Source organism: Gobio gobio (genome assembly GCF_949357685.1).
Source record: "Gobio gobio genome assembly, chromosome: 14".
NCBI lineage: Eukaryota > Metazoa > Chordata > Actinopteri > Cypriniformes > Gobionidae > Gobio > Gobio gobio.
In genome coordinates, this window is record NC_137107.1 from 20,741,541 (window position 1) to 20,764,864 (window position 23,324).

Below are 23,324 nucleotides of genomic sequence, written 5' to 3' on the forward strand. Positions count from 1 at the left end.
CCGGATTCATGTTGCCGATTTACAGAAAATTTGCATATCAGGCTGATGTTTCCTTGGTTATAATAACTTTAATTTAGAACATTAACAGAAATGTCAAATCAAATATAGCTATTTTCTGTCTTCTCAACAGATCTCTGGCTCTAATAGATTAATAGATGTTTAAGCGCTTCTTCTATCTTTGATATCTCCTTTACTGTTCACAAATCCCGAAATGCATGATTGATAGTTCTCACAAAGGTCTTTCAAAGCAAGGGACCACCGCCTAAATGAACTAGGAAGGTGATATTGGATGGGGGAGAGCAAGCCGAAGACAAAGATGTGCTCTTGTCTGAGTAGAGTTGAATGACAGAGAAATAAACAGAGGGGACATTGCTGCCTTAGCTGAAATTCTACACAGAACCAGCGGGGAGTCAGACTCAGAGACCTGCTGAGAGACTGACAATAGTTCTCTGTGAGAGGGAGAGGATGAGGTTTCCTTTAAGTCAGTGAGTTGTGGGAAATCGTGATGAACCCAAGTTTTGTTTTTCAGGTGAACTTTTTGCTGTTGCTAGGCTGTAAAAACAATGACATTAAATGAAACTTCAATAACAAGACCAATCAGAACACTCATAAAGGGATTGTTTATTTATGATACAGCCAAATTGTGTAATAAAAGAAAGTTAAAGTGGTGGATCAAACTCGACTTTGGACAGCTTTGATTTATTCCTCAATGGTCACAAATGCATGCAAGGACATCTTCATGTTTTATAGATTTACTGCATGGAATTGTGAAATATTTAACAGACAAAACAAAGACAATACAAAGTACACCAGAATGTCAAAGGGCCCTATTTTAACGATCTGAAACGCAAGTGTCAAAGCACGAAGCGCAAGAAACTTTGTGGGCGGGTCTCGGCGCTGTTGCTATTTTTCCGGCGGGATAAATGGCTCTTGCGCCCGGCGCAAATCTAAAATGGGTTGGTCTGAAGTAGCTTCATTATTCATAGGCGTGGTTTGGGCGTAACGTGAATAAACCAATCAGAGCGTCATCCAACATTCCCTTTAAAAGCAGGTGCGCAAGTTCCATTATGGATTGCTATTATTATGGCGTATTTACCAGGCGCACGCCAGGAGCGGTTCACAGCCGAGGAGACTGATGTGCTTGTAAGAGCAGTGAAAGACAGAGAAGTGAAGTTGTAATGTTGTACATTATGGTAAAGGTGATTTCACAGTCTTTTTTTTTTTTCAGTCTTTCAGTTTTTCAGTCGATTTTTGTTCCTGGTTCTTGACGGACAAACCAATTTGTCAGATGTCCTTATATACATATATGTCTTGGCACTATTGGGCAAACAGGTCTTATCCTTAATTATTACAATTAGCCTGAATCATTTGTAAGCTAGATTTATGCCTATTTTTTCACATCTTCGTGGCACACCACAATGATTTCCGTCATCTCATGTGTTAATATTTTTTTAGTGTAACAATTTATGATTTGCAAAAATAACTGTTGCATCTGTGTAGATTACATGAGCAAAGTGTATGCGCGTTGTGCACGCTATACATTATGGTCAAGCATGCGCCCTTAAAATAGCATAATGAACAATGCGCAGCGCGCCACTGACTTTAGACTAGGTTTTTTCTGGTCAGTGGCGCAACTGTTTAATGGAACAGCAAAATAGCACCAGGGATTGTTTGCGCCGGAACACGCCTCCTTTTTTGCGCTGAACCGCCCAGGGAGCGCAAGTTCATTCACTAGTTTAGCGACGTGCTTCTGTGGAGGGAAAAGCGCGCTTTGCGCGGGTGCAAAATAGGAATGACACATGCGTCGGTGTACAAAGTCAATTGCGCTGGGTGCAAGATAGGGCCCAAAGAAACACTAAACCAAATCCAAGTCTTTTTTGGGATAGTGTTGCACAGCTTGGTGGAACAATTGTCATTCTTAGTCAGAATTGTTCACCTGGTCTATAACTGGAATTTGTACAGTGTAGAATGGTTTTTATACTCCTATTCAGTTCTAATTTGAGTCAAATGAATTAATTCAGAATGTAGAATTGGAGTTTAAACTGGAATTTAAAGTATTGGAATTAACTTGGACTTACAATTAAAACTGAAATATGTAACCAATAAGCGTCATGTTGAGTAAAAAGACCCAGCTTACAAAAATTGTGTTCTAAGAACGTTTTGCTAATGTTCCCATTAAGTTATCAACATGTTATTTCTCTGAACAATCAGAACATCCAGTTTTTTTAAATATAAAAAAACTGTTTTTTTTTTGTTATGCAAACGTTAAAGGTCCCATGGCATGAAATTTTCATTTTATGAGGTTTTTCAACATCAATATGAGTTCCCCTAGCCTGAATATTGTCCCCAAGTGGATAGAAATGTTGATCGGTGTAAACCCGAGTTCTGGCTGTCTCTCTCTGCCTTTGAGAAAATGACAGGCCAGACGAGCCAATCCTGAAGTCTCCTGGTTTGACGTCCAGGCAAGCAGGAACGGTTACCTCCCTTTCCTCCGCCCAGAGAATCTGGCACACCCATGCAAGCGCTCGAGAGATCATTCCTTGTGAACGAGTGAATGCTGGCAGTTTCTCAGTGTTTGGATGTACAAATGAAAACAGAAGTCTTTTTTCAGTTCCTTCTGATCTGTGATCAGTAATTTCTGATGTGTAGCTAATTATTTATTATTCGTGCAAACAATGCGGCTTCTCTCTCTCCAGACAGAACGGTGTTTTCGTGTTTTCTATCTTGTGAGTCAGTGTTTTTGTACGTCCTCGTCGCGTCTACCGGTTCTAAAATGTGCATACAGTCATGAGTTTCTGCTCAACATCGGCCTCACACACGCCGAAGCTCGGGCTGCACTGGCCGTTGGCCTTCAACATCCCCGACCCCCAGTACTGCATCTGGCCCACAGCGGAGGCACCAAACGCGGCGTGAGATTAAGCAGAAGGGGGGTAAGCGTGAGCATATTCGGGATAGCCAGCCTAGCCCCACAATAAACTGGATTACATTCGATTACTGCTGTTGTGTCTTTGTTTGCGCTGTGTACTCAACGCGCGTCACTGACGCTTTTATTTTATTTTAAAAATAATGCTATTATCAACACTTACTTTTAACTCGTTCATCTCGACAGCTGTAATGGTACTTTGCATGTGTTACAAAGTTGGTAATAATGATGAAGACGGACTCGGTGTGACTGGGACTCGTGTTTATTCAGAACTCTCAGATACAAACACAATAAACTCGCGCTGACTGACAGCGCTCTCATAACTCAGTAGGTACTATAAATAACTTTGTTAGCGATCGCTGAGCTCCGTCTCTGGTACGTTAGTGATGTCCGGTTCGCGAACGATCTTTCTTTTGAACCTGTTCTTTTTAGTGAACCGAATCAGTTCACCAAATTGGACTGAATCGTTCTAAACGGTTCGCGTCTCCAGTCAGCGCTGATCCATAATTTACTAAAGTTACTAACTTTCTGACATGAGTGACAGTCCCTCCGACTAGAAATAGACTAATAACCTGAAGTATATGCTGTAACTACAACAGTTCAGACATGCTGAGAACTGATGTGAAGTGAACTCAGGTCCATCCGTCTCTCTGGCAGCAGCTCGTGCCTGCTCGTGCCTCGTAGACCAAGTTAAACCACGCCCCCTCCGCTCATTTAAAATACAAAGATGTCAGCCAATCACAACAGTGGGCGTTTTTACTGAAGTCTCACAGCAGACACGCCTCTTGAAGCAGGGCATTCAGCCACAGGGCAAACAGCAGTATTGAAAAAATGCCTTTTATTTCTAAATTATGACATTTTATGATGTAAAAGTCATACTAACAATACAGGGAGTGCAGAATTATTAGGCACGTTGATTTTCTGATCATATTTTTTTTCCAGGCACATTTGACCAATTCCAAACCACAGTAATCCTAATAACTACTATTGATTTAGTATTTAATAATGTATAAGTGATATATAATTGTTCATGAAGGCTGGAAATGAAAAACACCTTATATTCAGGTGTGCAGAATTATTAGGCATGTTTTCTTTTACAGATAATTTGAGCCAAAAAAGAGATTTAACTCAGACTGAAAAGTCAAAAAGTATTAAATGCCCATGAGAAGGATGCAATACTAATGCAATACTAGACATTGCAGTTAAGGCATGACCATTGGACAGTGAAATGCTCGTTGGGTCAGCAGGGTCAGACAAAAACATGTGGCGGAGAAAAGACACCTATTAACCACAAAAGAATTAAGAATTAAGGTGAAGAATTAAGGGTGAAACCATCAGGAACCCTTTAGTCTCCAGCGCCACCATTTTCCAGAGCTGCAACCCACCTGGAGTCTCCAGAAGTGCAAGGTGTCAGGATCTCAGAGACTTCAGTTAGGTAAAGAATCCTAAAAAATGACCCCCACTAGATAATAATCATTCCTCCGAGACCTTCCCCTCCCAAGAGTCGCATTTTTCCACTCTCTCAGCCCGAGTCCGCGGCCATGAAGAAATACATTGAGGAGGAATTAGCAAAGGGCTTCATTCGACCTTCTACGTCTCCGGCGTCTGCTGGATTCTTCTTCGTCCAGAAGAAGGATGGAGGTCTTCGACCGTGCATTGACTATCGAGGTTTGAACGAAGTGACTGTCAAGTTCCGATACCCTCTTTCTCTGGTCCCAGCAGCTCTGGAGCAACTCCGAACAGCCAAATACTACACGAAACTAGATTTTCGCAGTGCCTACAATCTCATTCGCATATGAGAGGGGGATGAGTGGAAAACTGCCTTTTCTACTATCACAGGGCACTATGAATACCTGGTCATGCCCTTCAGCCTGGTCAACAGTCCCTCTGTCTTCCAGTCGTTCATCAACGACGTTTTTAGAGACATGCTCAACCATTCTGTCATTGTCTACATTGATGATATCTTGGTCTTCTCAGACACCTATGACGAGCACATCCAACACGTCAGGGCTGTTCTCCAGCGACTCATTCAACACCAGCTGTATGCAAAGTCAGAGAAGTGTGAATTTCATCAGACGTCCACTACGTTCCTGGGATATGTCATCAGTCCAGAGGGAGTCGTGATGGATGAGGGGAAGGTCTGAGCAGTTCTTAGCTGGCCACAACCCACCACCTTGAAGGAGCTCCAACGCTTCCTGGGCTTCGCTAACTTTTATCGTCGCTTCATCAGGGGTTTCAGTTCAGTAGCCAACCCTCTAACGTCCATGGTTAAGAAGGGAGCCAACCGCCTCCAATGGTCCGACACAGCCGTCCAGGCTTTCGAACAACTGAAGCAACGGTTTGTCTCAGCTCCCATCCTGCGCCATCCTGACCCTGGTCTCCCCTTCGTTGTTGAGGTGGATGCCTCCAATACTGGCCTGGGTGCTATCCTCTCCCAAAGACAAGGTACGCCTCCCAAGTTGCATCCATGTGCCTTTTACTCCAGGAAGTTGAATGCGGCCGAAAGGAACTACAACACTGGAGACAAGGAACTCTTAGCTATGAAAGCTGCCTTCGAGGAGTGGCGCCACTGGTTGGAGGGATCCACTCATCCGTTCACTGTCCTAACTTACCATAAGAACCTGGAGTACCTGAGAACAGCCAAGAGACTCAACCCCAGGCAGGCACGCTGGTCTCTCTTTTTCACCCGGTTTGAATTCACAGTCACTTACCGCCCCGGCTCCAAGAATACCAAGGCCTGAACCTGACCAATCGCCTCAACTTCCTGCAACCATCCTGTCCCCCAAACTCATAGTCGCTCCTGTCCAGTGGGACATTATAACTGAGGTCCCCAATGGTTGTCCCCCAGGCAAGATCTTCGTTCCAGAGGCCCTCCGTACCCGGGTCCTCGAACAAGTCCATTCCCTACCCAGTTCTGGTCACCCTGGCATCACCGCCACAATCTCACTCCTACAGAACCGGTTTTGGTGGCCATCCCTGTCCAAGGATACCACTACGTTCGTCCACCGGTGCCAGACCTGCAACGCACCGAAGACTCCACGGCATCTGCCAGCAGGCCTACTCCAACCTCTCCCTATTCCACAACGTCCTTGGTCGCACATTGCCGTCGACTTCATTACCGACCTGCCAGTTTCCAACGGCCACACTACCATCCTTACCGTCGTAGACCGATTTTTCTAAGGCCTGCCGCCTCATACCTCTACCCCAGCTTCCTACTGCCCTACAGACAGCCGAACACCTCTGCAACCTGGTCTTCCGCTTCTATGGGTTACCTGAAGATATAGTTTCCGACCGTGGCCCCCAGTTCACTTCACGAGTCTGGGCTGCCTTCTTCAAGACGCTCAAGGTTAACGTATGCCTCACATCTGGGTATCACCCGCAGTCCAACGGTCAAGCCGAGAGGAGATCATCCGGTTCTTGCGATCCTATTGCAACCAACATCAGAACGACTGGAGTCGCTATCTGGTGTGGGCTGAGTATGCCCAAAACTCCATCCAGAAACCCTCTACTGGTCTTACCCCCTTTCAATGCATACTAGGATTCCAGCCACCCCTATTCCCCTGGTCGGGAGAGACCACTGAGGTCCCAGCAGTTAATGACTGGCTACGCAGGAGTGAGGAGACCTGGAACCAAGCACACACTCACCTCCAACGAGCCATTCATCGGGAGAGAGGACAGGCTGATCGTCGCCGCGGTCCTGAATACAGCCCTGTTCAATGGGTGTGGTTATCCACCAGGGATTTACGGCTTCGACTCCCCTGTAGAAAGCTCAGCCCCAGGTACGTGGGTCCGTTCCAGAATCTCTGACAAATTACACCTGTCTCTTACCGCCTTGCCCTGCCTATCCATTATCGCATTTCTCCCACTTTTCATGTTTCTCTACTCAAGCCCGCGGCTGGTCCGAGAGAGGAGGGTTAGGAGGCGTCCGGTGATCAGGGCCCCCTGCCCATCCTGGTGGAGGGCGAGGAGGCGTACCAGGTTCGAGAGCTGCTAGACTCCAGACGCCGAGGACGAACTCTCCAATATCTGGTCGATTGGGAGGGGTACGGTCCGGAGTAACAGTCTTGGGTCATCGCAGATGACATCCTCGACCCCAACCTTGTGGAAAAGTTCCACCGAACCCATCCGAGTAGACCGGCCCCTCGGCCACATGGAAGACCTCGGCGTCGCTTGCCTCCTCGCGCCAGGAGTCGAGCTCCGTGATTCCCTCCTCTGACCGCCAGAGAGCTCCATCACCCGAGTATTGACTGTCTGTTCCCCACACTACATTTCCCATCAGCCCCGTACCTGGCTCTGATCACCGCTCCAGCTGTAGCCTATCCCCTGGTCTATTTAAGCTGACTTTTCCCCTGTAACCACTGCAAAGTTTTGTATTGCCACGGTGTACAACTCTGAGCGTATTTATCCTGTTCATTGCCTGCCTGTTGTGACTTCTCTGTGTTTATCGTCTACGACCCATCGCTGCCTGCCTTTCTGACCCTTTGCTCTATCTGGACCTGTGATCATTATCTGCCTGCCCAGACCTTTTGCCTGTTTACCGACCTGTATTTGTATGCTCTCCGTTTGCCTGGTTTGCTGGTGCTTGACCCTTGCCTGTACGACTTCGATTTTCAATAAAGTTCGCACATGGATCCCACTTCGAGTGACGAGTCCTTACAAACATACAACTAAAGGTTTCAGGTAAAAATGTTCCAAGAATGATGACATTTTGAGAACATTTTGAGAAGACCAGATCACTTTTTAACATAGTTTTTTTTCTTCCCCCCCTTTACGTTACTGTAAGAAAATTTATTCAGAACTTTGAGAGAACCTTGCCACAACATTAGCTAAAGTTTTGAGAACGTTCCCTGTAAGGAATCTCGAGTTTGAAGGTTTTAAAGAATTTACAGCAGGACTGGTTATTTAATTGCATTACTCTTGCAATAATAGATCAGATTTTATTTTAAATCATGATCCATAAGTTATTTATTTAAATTAAAAGCAATTTTTGCAAGTTCAGAATGATTCAATAAAATTCAGTTTAAGGATTTTTTTTATACTTCCTCTAATGTGTCTTGAGAAATAAACTACTTGTTTGTAGCACCAGAAGGCATCATTAAATATATACTACAGTTTACCCTTGCAGAATCTGCAAGAAAATGTTAATAATTAAAAAAAAAAAGTCTGTGCATTGCAATCATTCACTGATGTTAAAGGCAAAACATTAAAAGCCAGAGGTTGTAAACTTTTGGATGATTGATGGAAATTGTTACTATTTTCTTTAAAAATCCAATTTTTTTAGTACTGCCCTAAGACATGTTTCCCAGAACACAAAATTTACCTTGATTATCCTGTAATAAATATGTGTTGCCTGTTTGACCATGTGAATGTTTTCACCTTTTGTAATATGAGTCCCTCAGTTGTCCTCAGTGTAAAAAGATGGACTCAAAATCATTGGACTCGAGGACAACTATCCCCCCAAAAAAAAAAAAAAAGTTGTGGATCATCAGGTACGCAGTCACAGTATTAAGAATCAAGCATATGTCAATTTTTGAACAGGGTCATATGTGTAAATTCAGCTATTATTTTCGCTTGTGGACTGAATGTGACCCTGGACTACAAAACCAGTCATAAGGGTCGTTTTTTTACATCATTGGAAAGCTGAATAAATAAGTTCCCTTTCGAAAGGGAACTCACACTGCGTCAGCTTTTGCTTACGCTACGGGGAACGCCTCCAGCGTGACAGGTGCCTGAAATCACTATCAAAAAACGTCAATCCTATTGACCGGCGACAGCCTATGATATCATCAAGGCGCGACCAGGAAGTATATAAGGGCGCCTTGCCAACATGACAGCATCTTTTCGTCTTCAGGGACTGTTTTGCCTGTTTCGCTATTTGGAAGCATCAACAGAGAAATGAAGTGTGCGAAGAAGCAGCGACACTTCCGCAGGCGCGTGGATCCGTGCAACAGGTATCTTACACCTGATGACACACACACACTCTGCGTGTACTGCCTGGGGTAAGAGCACGCATGGGATGTTCTCGAGGGAGCATCCTGTGCGAACTGTGAGCGTTTTCCCATGAGAACGCTCCGCTCTCGTCTGGCTCTCTTCTCGAGGGGAGAGAGCTCAGCAGCTGGGAACGGCCCCGCTCGTGCTGAGGCTGAGCGGCGGCTACAGACTTGGGGTTCCCAGCTGGATCTGGCTCGTCGTCTGGAGACCGGTGTAGTGTTGGCAGACAACGAGCCAGATCGTGAGGGGCGGACCTCGGAGGAGGAGCAGGATTTGGGCTCCTCCTCCTCGTCCGCTGCTTTTCCATTCGAGCAGAGGATGGTTGAGGAGGCGAATGAAGCGCCTGAGGCTGAGGCTTCTCAACCACCCTGTCCCATGTATGGGGAGCTGTTGGAGGTTATGGAGCGTTCTGCAGGTAGACTCCAGCTGCCCTGGCAGCGCGCTAGGAGAGAGGACGTGCGTCCGAGTAGGCTGGACGACCGTTTTCTCTCCGCCCATGACCAACCAGCTCCCGGGAGCCTTCCATTCTTTCCCGATCTCCACCAAGAGATCGCGAGAGGATGGAAGAAACCTTATTCAGCCCGGATCCATCGACATCAGGGGGCTAATTTCGCTGATGTCGAGGGATTGCCCGAGGCGGGATACGTGGCGTTACCGCCCGTAGACGAGGCGTTTGCGAACTACCTCGCCTCCGGGCGGCTATCGACATTAAGGGCTCCCACCCTGCCGTCTGAACCTCTCAGGACGACTGCGCGCCTGAACGGCAGGGCATACATGTCGGCGGGTCATGCCGGGGCAGCCTTACACACAATGGCGGTGTTACAGGCTTACCAGGCAGACCTGCTGGGGGACCTCGATCAGGGGGTGGGTCTGACCCCTGAGGCGGTAGCCGAGTTGCGCCGGTCCACAGATCTGTCTCTCCGGGCCACCAAGCAAACCGCTTTCGCCATCGGTCGTTCGATGGCGGCGATGGTGGCCACGGAGAGACATCTGTGGCTCAACCTGGCGGACATCGGGGGGAAAGAGAGAACCTTTCTTCTCGATGCCCCGGTATCGCCCTCTGAACTTTTTGGCACCTCCGTAGAGGCGGTGGTGGGTAAGTTCAGGGAGGCGAGGGCGCGCTCGGCGGCATTTAGGACATGCATACCACGGAGGTCCGGGACAGCGCCCAGGCAGTCGGGTGTCCCGCTCCCGTCTCAGTCTGAGGGCTGGAGACAGGGGCAGCGAGCCAGCGTTGCCTCTCGAGCGCCCCCGCCGCGGAGGAGCGGGACGCAGAAGAGGCGGGACACCCGCAATCGGAAGAGGAAGGAAGCCGGGGCTGGCAACCGGGACCAGCATAGGCAGCAGACTCCGCCCCCGAGGGCGCGGAGATGAATGCTGCTTTTCCCTTCCTCTCACGTTCTCCCCGGGCGCTTTACATCAGGCCGGTGGGCCTATGATGAGCAGGAAATGTAAGATTCTGACGGCCCGCCTGGCTTGGTTGTCCAAGCTAGAGGTCTTCACGGAGCCCCCGAGACCCGTGGACCTGGGACCCGACCCGGGACCCGTACGGGTCCGGGTCTATATTTTAAATGGTCAGCCGGGTCCGGGTCGGGTCCCAATCTATTACTACGGGTCCCGGGTCTGTGTGTAATACCCGAGTCGATCCGGACTCGGAGAACACCTGCCCGTGATCACTGCTTGTGTGTTTTTTGTAACTTGCAACTTGTAAAATTTGGATAAGAAAAGTGTGAGTCGGGAAATAAGGTTTTAAAAAAGAAAGAAAAAAAAACACGAGCGATCTCTCTCTCTCTCTCTTGCTCGCTCGTGCTCGCTCGCGCTCGCTCTCTCTCCGCCGTTGCAGCTCACGCCGGTGATCATGGATACCTTCATATGCGATGTGCGAAAAAAACTAAAAAACAACGAATATAAAGAGGTTAAACCCACGGGCACCTCTTCTGTCTGGGCATTAAATAAGTCAGATGGCCATCATTACATGCATTGTTTGTTGCCATGCATGGTTTTGTGTGCAGCAGGGAGTCAGATAATTATTTTCTATATAAGTTTATTCTATTTCTATATTTTATTTTATTTTATGTTTTTCTTGGCAGTATATAGGCTAATGATTGATTTATGTAAGTGTCATTTTGAGTTCGTGTTCTTATTGTGTGACATAATAAATTCAAGTTCAAATCTCAAAAATGCTTGAAGACTTGATACACTTATATTTAAATAATATATTTCAAATCAGTAACAAAATCTCAGGTGAACTGTCGCATTAAAGTTTTCTATGATGCTCAAATTGCGTAAAAAAGCTCTTATTTCAGATTGCTCCAGCCTGCGCATGTGCAGTCTCAAGCGCGTGTCATGTTTCTATGGCAACCCGAGCTTCCGCTGTGATCGACTTTAATAATAATATGAATGAACCGTCTTATTTAATCTTAAAGTTTTGGTGAACAGAGTGACTCAGCTCACAGGGATGATAGAAAATAAATAATGCTGACGTCAGCGGCCACCGAACAAGCAGTCGTTATTATAGTTCAAAAAGGCAAACAGTCAAATTTATTATGCGAGTTAACTTGAGGCGAAATGCAAATCTGCAAAGACGCATTTGTCATCCGTCACTGTGACATGAAGTGGACTTTTAAAGCTCAAATGATGAGTGAATTAAGCATGCTTGAAATAACAAGAGAGGAATAACATGGATTTAACTTTTTGGCAAAGATGTAATGCATCACAATCAAGTAACAAGGAAGGGAACCAACGGCTATAAGTAAGACAAAAAGTTATATTTATCGTAACTTGTTTATTGACTTGTTAATATCAGTTTATTGTGGAATATGTGACAATCGGGTCCAGTCGGGTCTGTGTCTTCACGCCGGGTTCGGTTTCATCTTAGACGGGTCCAGGTCGGTTCCGGGTACTACATTTTTGTCATTTCTCGGATCTGCCCGGGTCCGGGTCCAGTTTTTGAAATAATTGCCGGGTCCGGGTCGGTTCCGTTTAGCACATTACGGGTCTCATCGGGTTCGGGTATGAATTTTTGGACCCGTGAAGACCTCTAGTCCAAGCGCCCCCCTCAGGTCGGCGGGCGGATACTAGCTCGGTGGCTGGATTGACGCACCGCGAGGAGCGATTGGTGAGTCCCCCTCTATGAGGGTGAAACATTTTCAAAACTATGTTTTTCAGGACTTTGTGACCGTCGCTCCCCTGAGCGGGTGTGGGGGAGAGTTTGGATCATCGCGGGATGTCGCAGGGCCTGCAGCTCCCCGTGAGTAAGCTAAGAACGATCTTCTTTGCAACATTATGTGGTTGTGTGTGTATGCCTCACTTTTGCTAGTAGAGTCTTGCTGCCTCTCCGTGTTATTTTTCCCACTATGTGGGTGATTAATTCACGCTCTCGCCCGAGGGCTTGTAGTGTAGAGGGCTAGCTGTGTTTTCCTAGCGTAAAAGTGGGAAGTAGCTGAAGACCGGGTACGCGCTAATGCGCGAGCTGTAGTGAGATCTGCGCCCAGCTCTGTGGGGCTTTGGGAAAAGGGGTTTCGGGGCCTCAGTGTGTAATATTAGAGGTAATAATAATTCTTTCCCGAGCCCTGAGTAGATCTAGTGCGGTCTTATGCCGCACCACTTGGCCTAGGCTTTGTCAAGGATGGGGGCGTTCCCTTTTAATGAAGGTTGTTCGCCCCTGGCCTGTCTTTTGATATAAGAACATGGCGTGGTTTATGCATCCTTGTTTCAGCCTCCTCTTGTTACAGAGTCGTCCGGCCAAGGCCCGCCCCCTTCTCTGCGTTCCGGGGGAGTAACGCAGTCGGGGTGTTGCAGCAGACAGCGACTTTGCCAGTGGTCGTGGGGCGGAGTGAAGCGTCTTTCGCTGGTTTGCGATTAGACTTTATCTGCCGTTTCCGCCTTTCAGAGCTTGGTGGCCGCCATCTTTTGGCGGCCCTCGGCCTCTTCCTGCAGGATGTTCGGCCGGTGGGTTCTATATTTTCTAAGAAAAGGTATTGTTTCACCCTTGCTCTATGTCTCTGCTCCACCTCCTTTAGGGCTCGGGTTGAATTGAACATCGGATAAACCTCTGTGGAGGTTCTGGTCGGATGCTCCCCTGAGGCCCGAGCATTGCCAATGGCTGACGCCCTCGCACTTATGGATGGCCACTGCATGGAAAGTAAGACAGCCGCCCCGAGGCAGGTGACGTAAGTTGTACTCCCCTCGCTTTAGAGGGTCTTGTTTAAGCACTTTTGCTGAGTACACCGCTGTTGGCAATGTGATTAGGTCCATGTTTGTAGGCGCTGCCCAAGAGACTGCGCCGTCCTGGGGGCCCTAGGACACGGCGATGCAGTTGTCCCTAGCTGCCTCTGGGATGGAGCCAGCCCCAGGTGAGGGCGTAGGAGCCAGCTGGTTGTTAGTAGCCAGCTTGGACAGTCTGGGCAGTTGGACTTCAGAACAGGTAGTAGGCGTCAACCGGCCTCCCTGCAAGGAAGTCTCGACGCCGTGGCCCACGAGTGGGCCCTGGAGGATCTTCTCCACTGGTGTCGACGTCAGCAGTAACTTCGTCAGTGATCTGGATTTCCAGGCTTTGTCAGCAGCAGACAGCTGCCGCCAGCCCAGGCGCAGCAGCCAGCCTTCTTAGGGCCGCCCTGAGGGGTAGGCTCCTGGTTTGGGTTACCTTCGCTCAGGTGGTAGGCCCGATTGGCCTCCCTGAGGGCCTGCTGTGGTCAGCAGGCGCTGCCTGGTCTCCCCCGAGGGGGCACCACTGGCATTGAGTCCCTCGATGGCTGGTATGAGCTGCTAGTAGCCGCTGTATGGCTAGCACGAGTGCTAGTAGGTAGTAGGCCTCAACCGGCCTCCCTGAGTGCAGCCGCTGAGGCGGTGACCATGAAGTGCTATGAGTAGCACATTCTGGCTATGGGCGGCACGCTCTGCTATCAGGTGGAGGCATTACGCCTCCCTGAGATCGTTCCCCGGTCCCCAGGTTCGGTAACGGATCGTAGCATGGGATGCTATCAGGCAAGCTGCACGGGGCTTCCCTGAGGGGATTCGCGTGGAGTAGTAGGCCCACATGGCCTCCTCTGAGGGCACGCTCCTGTCTCGTGGTCTCTGGATAGTTCCAGTCACTGAGCAGAGGGCTGTGACGGAGAAATGCCCGGCATTTTTGCAGGTGGTAGGCCCGTTAGGCCTCCCTGATGATGCGAGTCCCTATCTTCCCTGCTACCTCGAGGGCTAGCACGACTGCGATCAGGTTTCAGGCCCGTATGGCCTTCCTGAGGGCGAGCTCCGCTGTTGGACACGCCAGCAGTCGGCACGGGTTACCAGCTGGAGGCTCCTCTCGGCCTCCATGGGGAACGAGTTCCCCTGGCGGGAACGCACAACTGGCTTTACTCTGACAGCTAGTGGTCACCCGCTATCAGGCGCCGGTCTCTGGCCGTTCGCGAGACCTGGAAGCGGTGTTCTTACCCTAGCACGACGAGACGTTACTGCTGCTATGCGGTCCCCACGGGAGGGGACTTTCATAGTTTGCCTACTGCATGGTTACCTACCAGGCAGGCTTATGAGCTCCTCTCGAATGAGGGTCTACTCTGAGCTTACGGCCGCTTGGCGCTGGTTGAGGGTTGTAGGCCCCTCGGGGCCTCCCTGGCATAATCAGCCTGTAAGGCCTCTGGCCTCCTAATCACGTTTTAAAGTAGGTGCTTGGTAGATCCGAGGATCGAGCGGCCAAACTCCCTTCGCTAGCAAGGGTTATATAGCACTTCGCTGAGAGCTGCTCTCCGGGATAACCCGTCTCTGAGATCCGGCTAGTGGATGTTACTGCCTTTCTTGCAGCACCCTAGCGGGATGCCTCTTCGGAGGCGAGTACCAGAGGCTCTGTACTATACAGACAGGGTTGACCGTATTACGTGTCCCACATTAGTCTGGGTCACCTGGTCAGGTCTCCCTGGTGGCATTCGGTGAGAACCTCCCGAATAGTGACTGGCATAGGGTTCCCTCGTAGTTCCCTTGCCACGTTCCCTTAAAGGAACCCCTTCTAAGTCGAATGGGTGGTTCCAGGCCTTCGAGCAGGGCCTGGGAAGGACCTCATGTGTGTGAAGGTTCCTTCTTGGGCGATAGCTTGGGCTATGACCGTAGGGAGCGCTGTCACTGACAGCCTAATGTGACCAGAAGGGGAGTGGTTCAGGCATTTCAGTAGAATTTGCTTGTCTTGACAGTTGTCACTGCCAGTGGGCATGCACTCCCGTCGGCATGGCGTAGTGGGTATATCGTTCCCCGTTGCGTAAGCAAAAGCTGACGCAGTGCGAGTTCCCTTTCGAAAGGGAACGTCTCAGGTTACAAATGTAACCTTTGTTCCCTGAGAACAGGGAACGAGACACTGCGTCGCTTTGCCACAGTCCCTTCAGACGATTAGATACTGTCATGTTGGCAAGGCGCCCTTATATACTTCCTGGTCGCGCCTTGATGACATCATAGGCTGTCGCCGGTCAATAGGATTGACGTTTTTTGATAGTGATTTCAGGCACCTATCACGCTGGAGGCGTTCCCCGTAGCGTAAGCAAAAGCTGACGCAGTGTCTCGTTCCCTGTTCTCAGGGAACAAAGGTTACATTTGTAACCTGAGACGCTTTCCATTGATGTTTGGTTTTTTAGGATAGGACAAAATTTGGCAATCTGATTGAAAATCTGGAATCTGAGGGTGCAAAAAAATGAAATATAGAGAAAATCACCTTTAATGTTGTCCAAATGAAGTCCTTAGCAATGCATATTACTACTAATAATACCTTTTTTATATATTTATGGTTAGAAATTTACAAAATATCTCCATGGAACATGATCTTTACTTAATATCCTAATGATTTTTGGCATAAAAGAAAAATAGATCATTTTGACCCATACAATGTATTGTTGGCTATTGCCACAATATACCCGTGCGACTTATGACTGGTTTTGTACTCCAGGGTCACATATATAAACATATGCTATGTGATATATCTTATTCAGGGCACTAAATAAAAAAAATTATGAGTTGCCATCCTGAGACGCTTCTCCACATGATATTCTAAGCCCAGCCATCTAATGTGTGTACATACAATGGTTTTATGAAGTTGTAAATAAAATACAAAATCAAAATAAATTGCAGACATATGCAGACAGGGTCAGTCTGTCTGGGTTCCCATTTTCAGATATCTATTTGTTTCGCTTTGGCGCCCTCTAGACTCTTACGTAGTGCATAACATTTTCAGTGACCATGTTTAACTATTTTAGCATAGCTAAAATCACACATGCAGCTATTGGGAGTTTGCACTAGTTACAATACTGTTGTATGGTGGGTTCTGAAAGGGACCTGTTGATGAACATTGTTCATATAAGCATCAATTACAGATCATTAAGATTCTCTTATTTATTTTGTATGTTATTATATTTTTAAAATAGTACAGTAATATATTTGTGATCATTTCAAGATTTTATTCATTGCGTTATTGATATAACTACCAAAAGTTAAGAATTATTTAATAACCATTAATGACTTTTTGCAGGTTGAGGCCTTGTTTTAGATTAGTATGGTGGGCATTGAGTCTAAGGGGCGGGAGTAAGAATTCAAGGTTTTGTGTAGGTGGACAGTTGGAACAGTACAGGGTACACTGGGCAAATAAAGTCCATTTGAGGCTTTTGAAACTACTTGCAAACATTACAAATTCTAGTAGTGCAATTGTGATAGAATTTAATAACATCTAGAAACTTTGCAATAAATGGTTTGTCACTTCAAAGTATTAGATATGTATAATCACACAAAAGACAATAACATTTAGCTAGAGATGATCAATTTATATAAATGTAATAATGATAATTAAATAATTGTTGTTTGTTTGTTCATTGTTCATGGTCAGGGAATTAACAAGTAATTCAGTGCAATACCTTTTGTTTGGTCATTTCTTTTTCATATAATTGAAAATATAATTATTTTTTTTACATTGTTTATGTCCTTGGATGCAACCTCATTTAACAAACAACTGAATTATTGTTTGTACTTTCTTTCTCGTGTGATATTACAGTTTTGGGTTTCTATCATAAACTGAATAATATCTATTTTGGTGGTGATTTGGTGGGCTCCTTGACCCAGGATCACATATATTAATATTTACATTTAAAACTAAATGGTGACAGAAGTCAGTGGATGATGAAACATTAACCAGCAGCACAGTGTCTGAGAGCATTCTACTCCAGTCATCTGTTCTGGATCTACATCATTCACTCTCCCTGTATTTATCACCACTTTCCTGTCAAAATTTTGGTAAGTTTATAAAGATTTTTTTAAAACACGGTGTCAGTTGCCTAGATTTTGCATCTAGTAATATGCGGCTTACTCATAAATCACCTGAAACACAGGCATGCATGGTAGAACATTTCTAGGCTGGGACACTCAATAGCTATGGGAAATGCGGAAATCTGTTTTTGCATAGTACATTTTGCTAAACTATCTCTATTACTTATTTTTTAAATCATAATTTACATAAAAGTGTCAACAAAAAGTTTTAAATTAACATTTTAAGCTGTAGCATGTGTAATCGTATGATTTTTATGACATGCAAATATTTTTGAAAACATCTTTTTATTTTATGAAGATATACACACAAACATTGACACTTTAGTCCTGAATTTTGCAAGTAAACTGAAAATATTATCTTATAGGCTATTAAAATTCTACAGTATTATTTTATATTATACAATATTATATTATTAAACATTTAGTACACTGCAGTAAATACCAGGATTTCCATTAGTAAGTTCAAACAAAATACTCTTTTTTTTCAGTTAAATCACTGCTGGCTTGGGCATTTTATTATTCACTGTGACGTACCATGTGTGTTTTTGTTTCTGAGAAACCTTTAACGGATTTTCAAACAAGCACTAACACTTGGCATGCAAATTCAAAAATAGCAACAATGCATCCACATTTATTTATGTTGCAGTTCTTGCCGAAAACATAAATAACAATTCATGCGTAAATATACAAGAAATGACTAAATATGCACAATGCATAATGCTACTACATAACAATAGACAGTCATGGCATACAGTTGTCATTTAGTTGTTTAAATCCCTTTCAAGTCTTTTACATACATTTTGTTATTACATAAGTTTAATGTTACATTATTTATAGGGGCGAGATCTTTACCTTTGTGCACATTTGGCTGTCCCTGGATACTTTGTGTGTAGCTGAAATCACATACAATGATGTTGCTAATTATTGTGGTGTAAAAACATCTGAAGATAATATTATTTGATCTGTTTTGTGTTTTCCAGGCCAAAAGTAAGAACATGAAGCACTGTCTTTGTGTGCTTATATTGCTCTGTTTCTTTAGGTCTGGACTGGTGGTAAGAAACTCTGAGATATTCAATTTCTCGCCAAATCTTACTCATCTACATTGTTTATTTCAAAAATGGCACTGAAAAGCACACTGTCTATTTACAATATTTTCTGGCCCTCTCTTCAATCCAGGCTTCTAATGAAACAGATGATGGCAAAGGGAACTGCAATGATGTCTTAAGCCTGGAGGCTCAGCGAGCCGTTGGGGGAGCAGTGGCTAAACTAGGATTGGCACTTTTAGAAAAACTACAACCTGGGTCTGAGCAACCGAATATAATCATATCACCTCTGAGTGTTTCTCTTGCACTTGCTGAGCTTGCTTTAGGTGAGCATACACAAACACAAGAGATCATTGCAAACAGGTGAGTTTATACTTTACTGTACATGTGATGTTGTTTTTATGATTGTGTCTATATTCCTTTTAAATCATTAGGTGCAAGGAACAAGACAGAAGATAAGTTGTTGGAAATCCTTCAGGCAAAAGAGCTGCCGAACTTTCATGAAACCTTGAGTTGTCTCAAAGAACAACTAACTGCCAAGGCTGTCAAGATGGCATCTCGTCTCTACCTCATACCAGGTGAAAAACTGATGGCATTTGGTTTGAAAGATTGGCTGAAAGATTATTTTGAGCTTGAGGTTTAGTTTTGTTGAGCTTACTTGTGCTTTTTGAAGATTTTGTAGTTGCCTTTGTCTTTGAGAAGGTTTTAGGGTGAACCAGGACTTTGTGGACAGAGCTTTGAACCTGTACAAATCCGAACCTGCACATCTGACCTCCATTGAAGAAGTCAATCGTTGGGTGGAGGAAGCCACCAAAGGTCACATAACCAACTTTATGTCCGGTCTTCCGCCTAATGTTGCTCTAATGTTGATTAACGCCATTCATTTTAAAGGTTGGTCTGCATTTAAGCTGTCATAACTTAAATAAGATGCATATAACAGAAGGGTCAATAACATAATGCTCATTATTATCTGGATGTATTGATTTATTATTAGAAATAAATTAAATATAAATACAGTGACTTGAATACACATTTTCAACGATGAGCATGTTTTTAATTTCAGAATTAAAATTAAAATGATTTTTTTGGAGAATGTAAAATATCTGTCCTGATATAATAATGAAGAAAAGGCCTCTTTAAAAGAATTACATTCTTTAAAAGTTACCTTATAATAGTTTCATAAAATTATTATTTATTGTTATTATTATTATTATTACTTAATTTATGTATTTATATTTGTATAAAAAAGTACTTTCAAATAATACTTTTTAAAATATTTTTTTGAATTGCATTGACACTATGGGTCTGAAGCAAGTGTGAAATTAGATCAAGTGAGAAAGCGTAGTGCGTTGTCAAGACCATCATCATCACGTATGAGAGTCAGACATTAGCGCCTCGTGGTTCGGGTGTTCCCCTTTCTCTAGCTCTTTCTCACAACTCTGTTTTCCATTTTGGATCTGGAAGCTTTCTCTTTTTCTCCCGTTGCAGTATTATTACAGTGGACACCTCTTTTGCAGGGGAGCAGATGGCCGTCCAGCTCATGGTCTCTAGGAGAGCCATAATCTCATATGCCTTTTAATTGCTTGGAAGATGAGGGCTATATTTCTAGCAATAGAAAGTCTTTTTCCCATATCTGAGGGACTACCATGTGTTGGTCCTGTTGCCCCCTGTTCAGATTGGTGCAGCAGTTCCTGCTCCGGACCAATAACAGACTGGTCTCACTTGGGGCAGTCTATATTCCAGGGCATTTGAACATGGAAGCAGACATCTTGTCATGGCAGGGGCTGAGGCCCAGGATCGCTCTGCTCCTGAGAGTTCTGGCGAGGGTCTATCAGGACGGGGTACGCCTTCTACTAGTGGCCCCGTTCTGTTAGTGTCTCTCCTTAGGAGATTCAGGCCAGGAGGGATCTTCTGTCCCAAGTTTGGGGGACAATCTTTTTGGGATTTGGAAGCAGTGAGTCTGGCCCCTGAGCCAGCTCATAGATTCTGGTCTCTCTAAGGTTGTTGATACCATTCCTAGGTTTAGGGCTCCCTCTACTGTGAGACTTTATGCTCTTAAATGGCATCTCTTTTCATCAGGGTGTGATGAAAAGAGCGTCACCTGAACCCAGTTGACTGTTCAGTTGGTGAAGTACTGGAGTTTCTTCAAGAGCGTCTCTCAGCAGGACTCACTCCTGCTACCCTGCTAAGGTGTGTGTGGCCGCTATTTCGACTTGCCACATTAACATTGATGGGGTTCTGTGGGGAAGCATGTCCTTCCTGTGCAGTGCCAGAGAGATATAATCTCTCTATTGTTTAAGGGTTGTGAGATGCTCCCTTTGAACCTTTGGAGTCATCTCAGAGAAGCTTCTGACTCTTAAGATGGCTCTGCTAGCTACAATTTCTCTTAGGGGATTTACAGGCCCTGTCAGTTGCCTCCTCCTGTCTTGATTTTGCCCCTGGGCTGGTCAAGGTGATATTGCACCCTAGGCCGGACTACATTCTAAAATTAATTTTGTCACTATTTCATCCTATTGTTCTTCAAGTCTTCTCCCCTCCACCATTTGACTCATCAGAGCAGGAGAGGTTGAATAGATTATGTCCCGTCCATGCCCTTATTATTTATGTCCACCGCTCAGGCCAGTGGCATGAAACTCATCACCTCTTTGTCTGCTTTGGGGAGCGCAACCTACTTTCCCGAAAGGGAACGTTTCAGGGTTACGCATGTAACCCGATTCCCTGAGATGGGAACGAGGCGCTGTGTCATGTTGCCATTTTTCAAGTATGCCTTCGTGGCTTATTCACACAATTAGAATCTGGGGATTCTATGATGTAGGTGCGCTTTTATGGTCTTGTGCTAAGCTTCGTCATCTGACCTCCGTCGGCCAATTGGACTGGAGCGATTGTAAACGTGCTTCAGACTCCGGCTCACGTTGAAGGTGTTCCATCCGTGCAATGACATAGCGTCTTGTTCCCATCTCAGGAACCCTGAGACGTTATTACCTTTTACCTTGATGGTTACACCATATGACATTTTACAGACATTAAATGTTTACTTTTTAAAAGCCATATGAAACAATGTCTTACAACTTGACAGATGTTTAATTGAGATTTTTAAAGATTTTATAAGATACTTTTATTAATAATTGACCCAATAATTAAAAAAGAAGTAAGTGGAAATGTATGAGGAATTCAACATCATGTTTAAAATAAGCAAATAAAGATGTCCTTTCTCTTAGGAGAGTGGCAATCCCGCTTTGATTCCAAGTTCACTGTGAAAGATATCTTTTACATTGACAAAAAAACCTCTGTAAAAGTGGACATGATGATGGGATCCAAATATCCACTCAGCATGTTTGTAGATAGAGATGATGGCACACAGGTAATCTAGCTGTTTTGTAATTTTGTTTCATTATTGGAATTTTATTATTATTATTTTTTTTATTTAGCCAAATGCCTGTAAATAGAGACTTTTGATTTGGTTTGATATTCATATTGCCTTTAGGTTGCAAGGTTTCCTTTTCAAGGAAACATGAGTCTTCTGGTGGTAATGCCAATGCCAGTGCATGGAAATCTGTCAGACGTGGCTGCCAAGCTCAACATATCGGACCTGTATAAAAAGTTTCAAAGTGAGAAGTCCATGCATGTGAAACTACCCAAATTCAAACTTGAGTACAAGCAGGATCTGCAACAAGCACTCACAAGCATGGGTAAGATAAAAATGGAGCTAAATCTAGTTCTCGATTTGACTTTGGCTGTGATTTCCATCATGTGGTAAAATCTGCCCTTATAAGGCGATGTCCTTGAAGTCGATCAATGTTGTTGTGAAGTGAGAGTTAATAATTCAGTAAAACAGAACTGTCACCCACACTCATCTCTTTCATTTAGGTCTGGGTATGCTGTTTACTGGGCCTGATTTATCCAGAATGGCACCAGGTGCATTAGTGGTTTCAGGTGTACAGCATGCCTCAAGCATGGAGCTGAGCGAGGAGGGGGCCGAAGCTTCAGCCGTGACCGCTGTCACTCTAGTACGCACCGTTCCTACTTTTGCAGTTAACATGCCATTCATCTTCGCACTGGTGGATGATGCCTCTTACACGCCTCTCTTCCTGGGTATTGTTACCAACCCGAACCCTGGAGCATCAACGGAACAAAGCGATGACCCAAAAACTGAAACTGAAAGCAGCATGAAGCCAAGCAAAGTGCCCCTGAGTGACAGGACACTAAATGACGGTCCACATAGGGAAAATATGCTTAGTTACATGTTAAATATGTGGAAGGACACAGTTCCTCAGCAGTTCCTTGGACATCAGGAGATGGAGGATGGGAACTAAAAGGAGACGATGGATCTGTCCATATAACAGTACATCTTTTGCACCCAGTAATGTGAAATGCAGGGTGTTGCTGTTCATGGCCTGCCCTATGATTGATGGATGCCATATTGAGTTTTATAATGGCATCTATCCTGACTAAGGTTTATGTAAGGGATAATGTATAGTCAGTCGGACACTAGTGCAAAAGACGGTATTCAGGAGCCCGACATGGGTTCATTTTGCAATAATGATCGATTGACTACATTTTCTCAGTTATTGCATGGCTACTTGCCAAATAAATATATGGACATGAAAAATTGATTTGAGTTGAAATTATTTTATAGGGTGTTAACGCTGTGGAATGGCCATTATTTAGAAATAGTTAACCACTAAATGCCACAATAGACCAATCATAATCAAATATTCTAGGGACTTGTGTAATAAATGCATCACCTGACCATTCAAACCTGATATAGCCCAATAGTTTTGTTTTCTTTCTAATTATATAACAACACATACAGATAAAGAATTGCACATATGTGACCCTGGACCACAAAACCAGTCATAAGTCACACGGGTATATTTGTGGCAATAGCCAACAATAGCCTACATTGTATGGGTCAAAATGATAGATTTTTCTTTTATGCCAAAAATCATGTGCAATAAAGATCATGCCCCATAAAGATATTTTGTACATTTCCTAACGTAAATATATAAAAAATGTTTTATTAGTAGTAATACGCATAGCTAAGGACTTCATTTGGACAACTTTAAAAGCATTTT

General features: G+C 44.9%; 1 protein-coding gene across 1 annotated transcript; it reads left to right on the top strand.

Annotated features, from left to right (window-relative positions):
• Window positions 1–16,539: 16,539 nt before the first annotated feature.
• Window positions 16,540–23,221, top strand: serpinf2a (serpin peptidase inhibitor, clade F (alpha-2 antiplasmin, pigment epithelium derived factor), member 2a). Its single transcript, XM_079834320.1, has 8 exons — window positions 16,540–17,173; window positions 18,187–18,258; window positions 18,383–18,575; window positions 18,684–18,827; window positions 18,952–19,140; window positions 21,468–21,610; window positions 21,734–21,938; window positions 22,117–23,221. The coding sequence occupies exons 2-8, from the start codon at window positions 18,202–18,204 to the stop codon at window positions 22,560–22,562; spliced, it is 1,377 nt and encodes a 458-aa protein (XP_079690446.1). The 5' UTR covers window positions 16,540–17,173; window positions 18,187–18,201; the 3' UTR covers window positions 22,563–23,221.
• The last annotated feature ends 103 nt before the right edge of the window (window positions 23,222–23,324 follow it).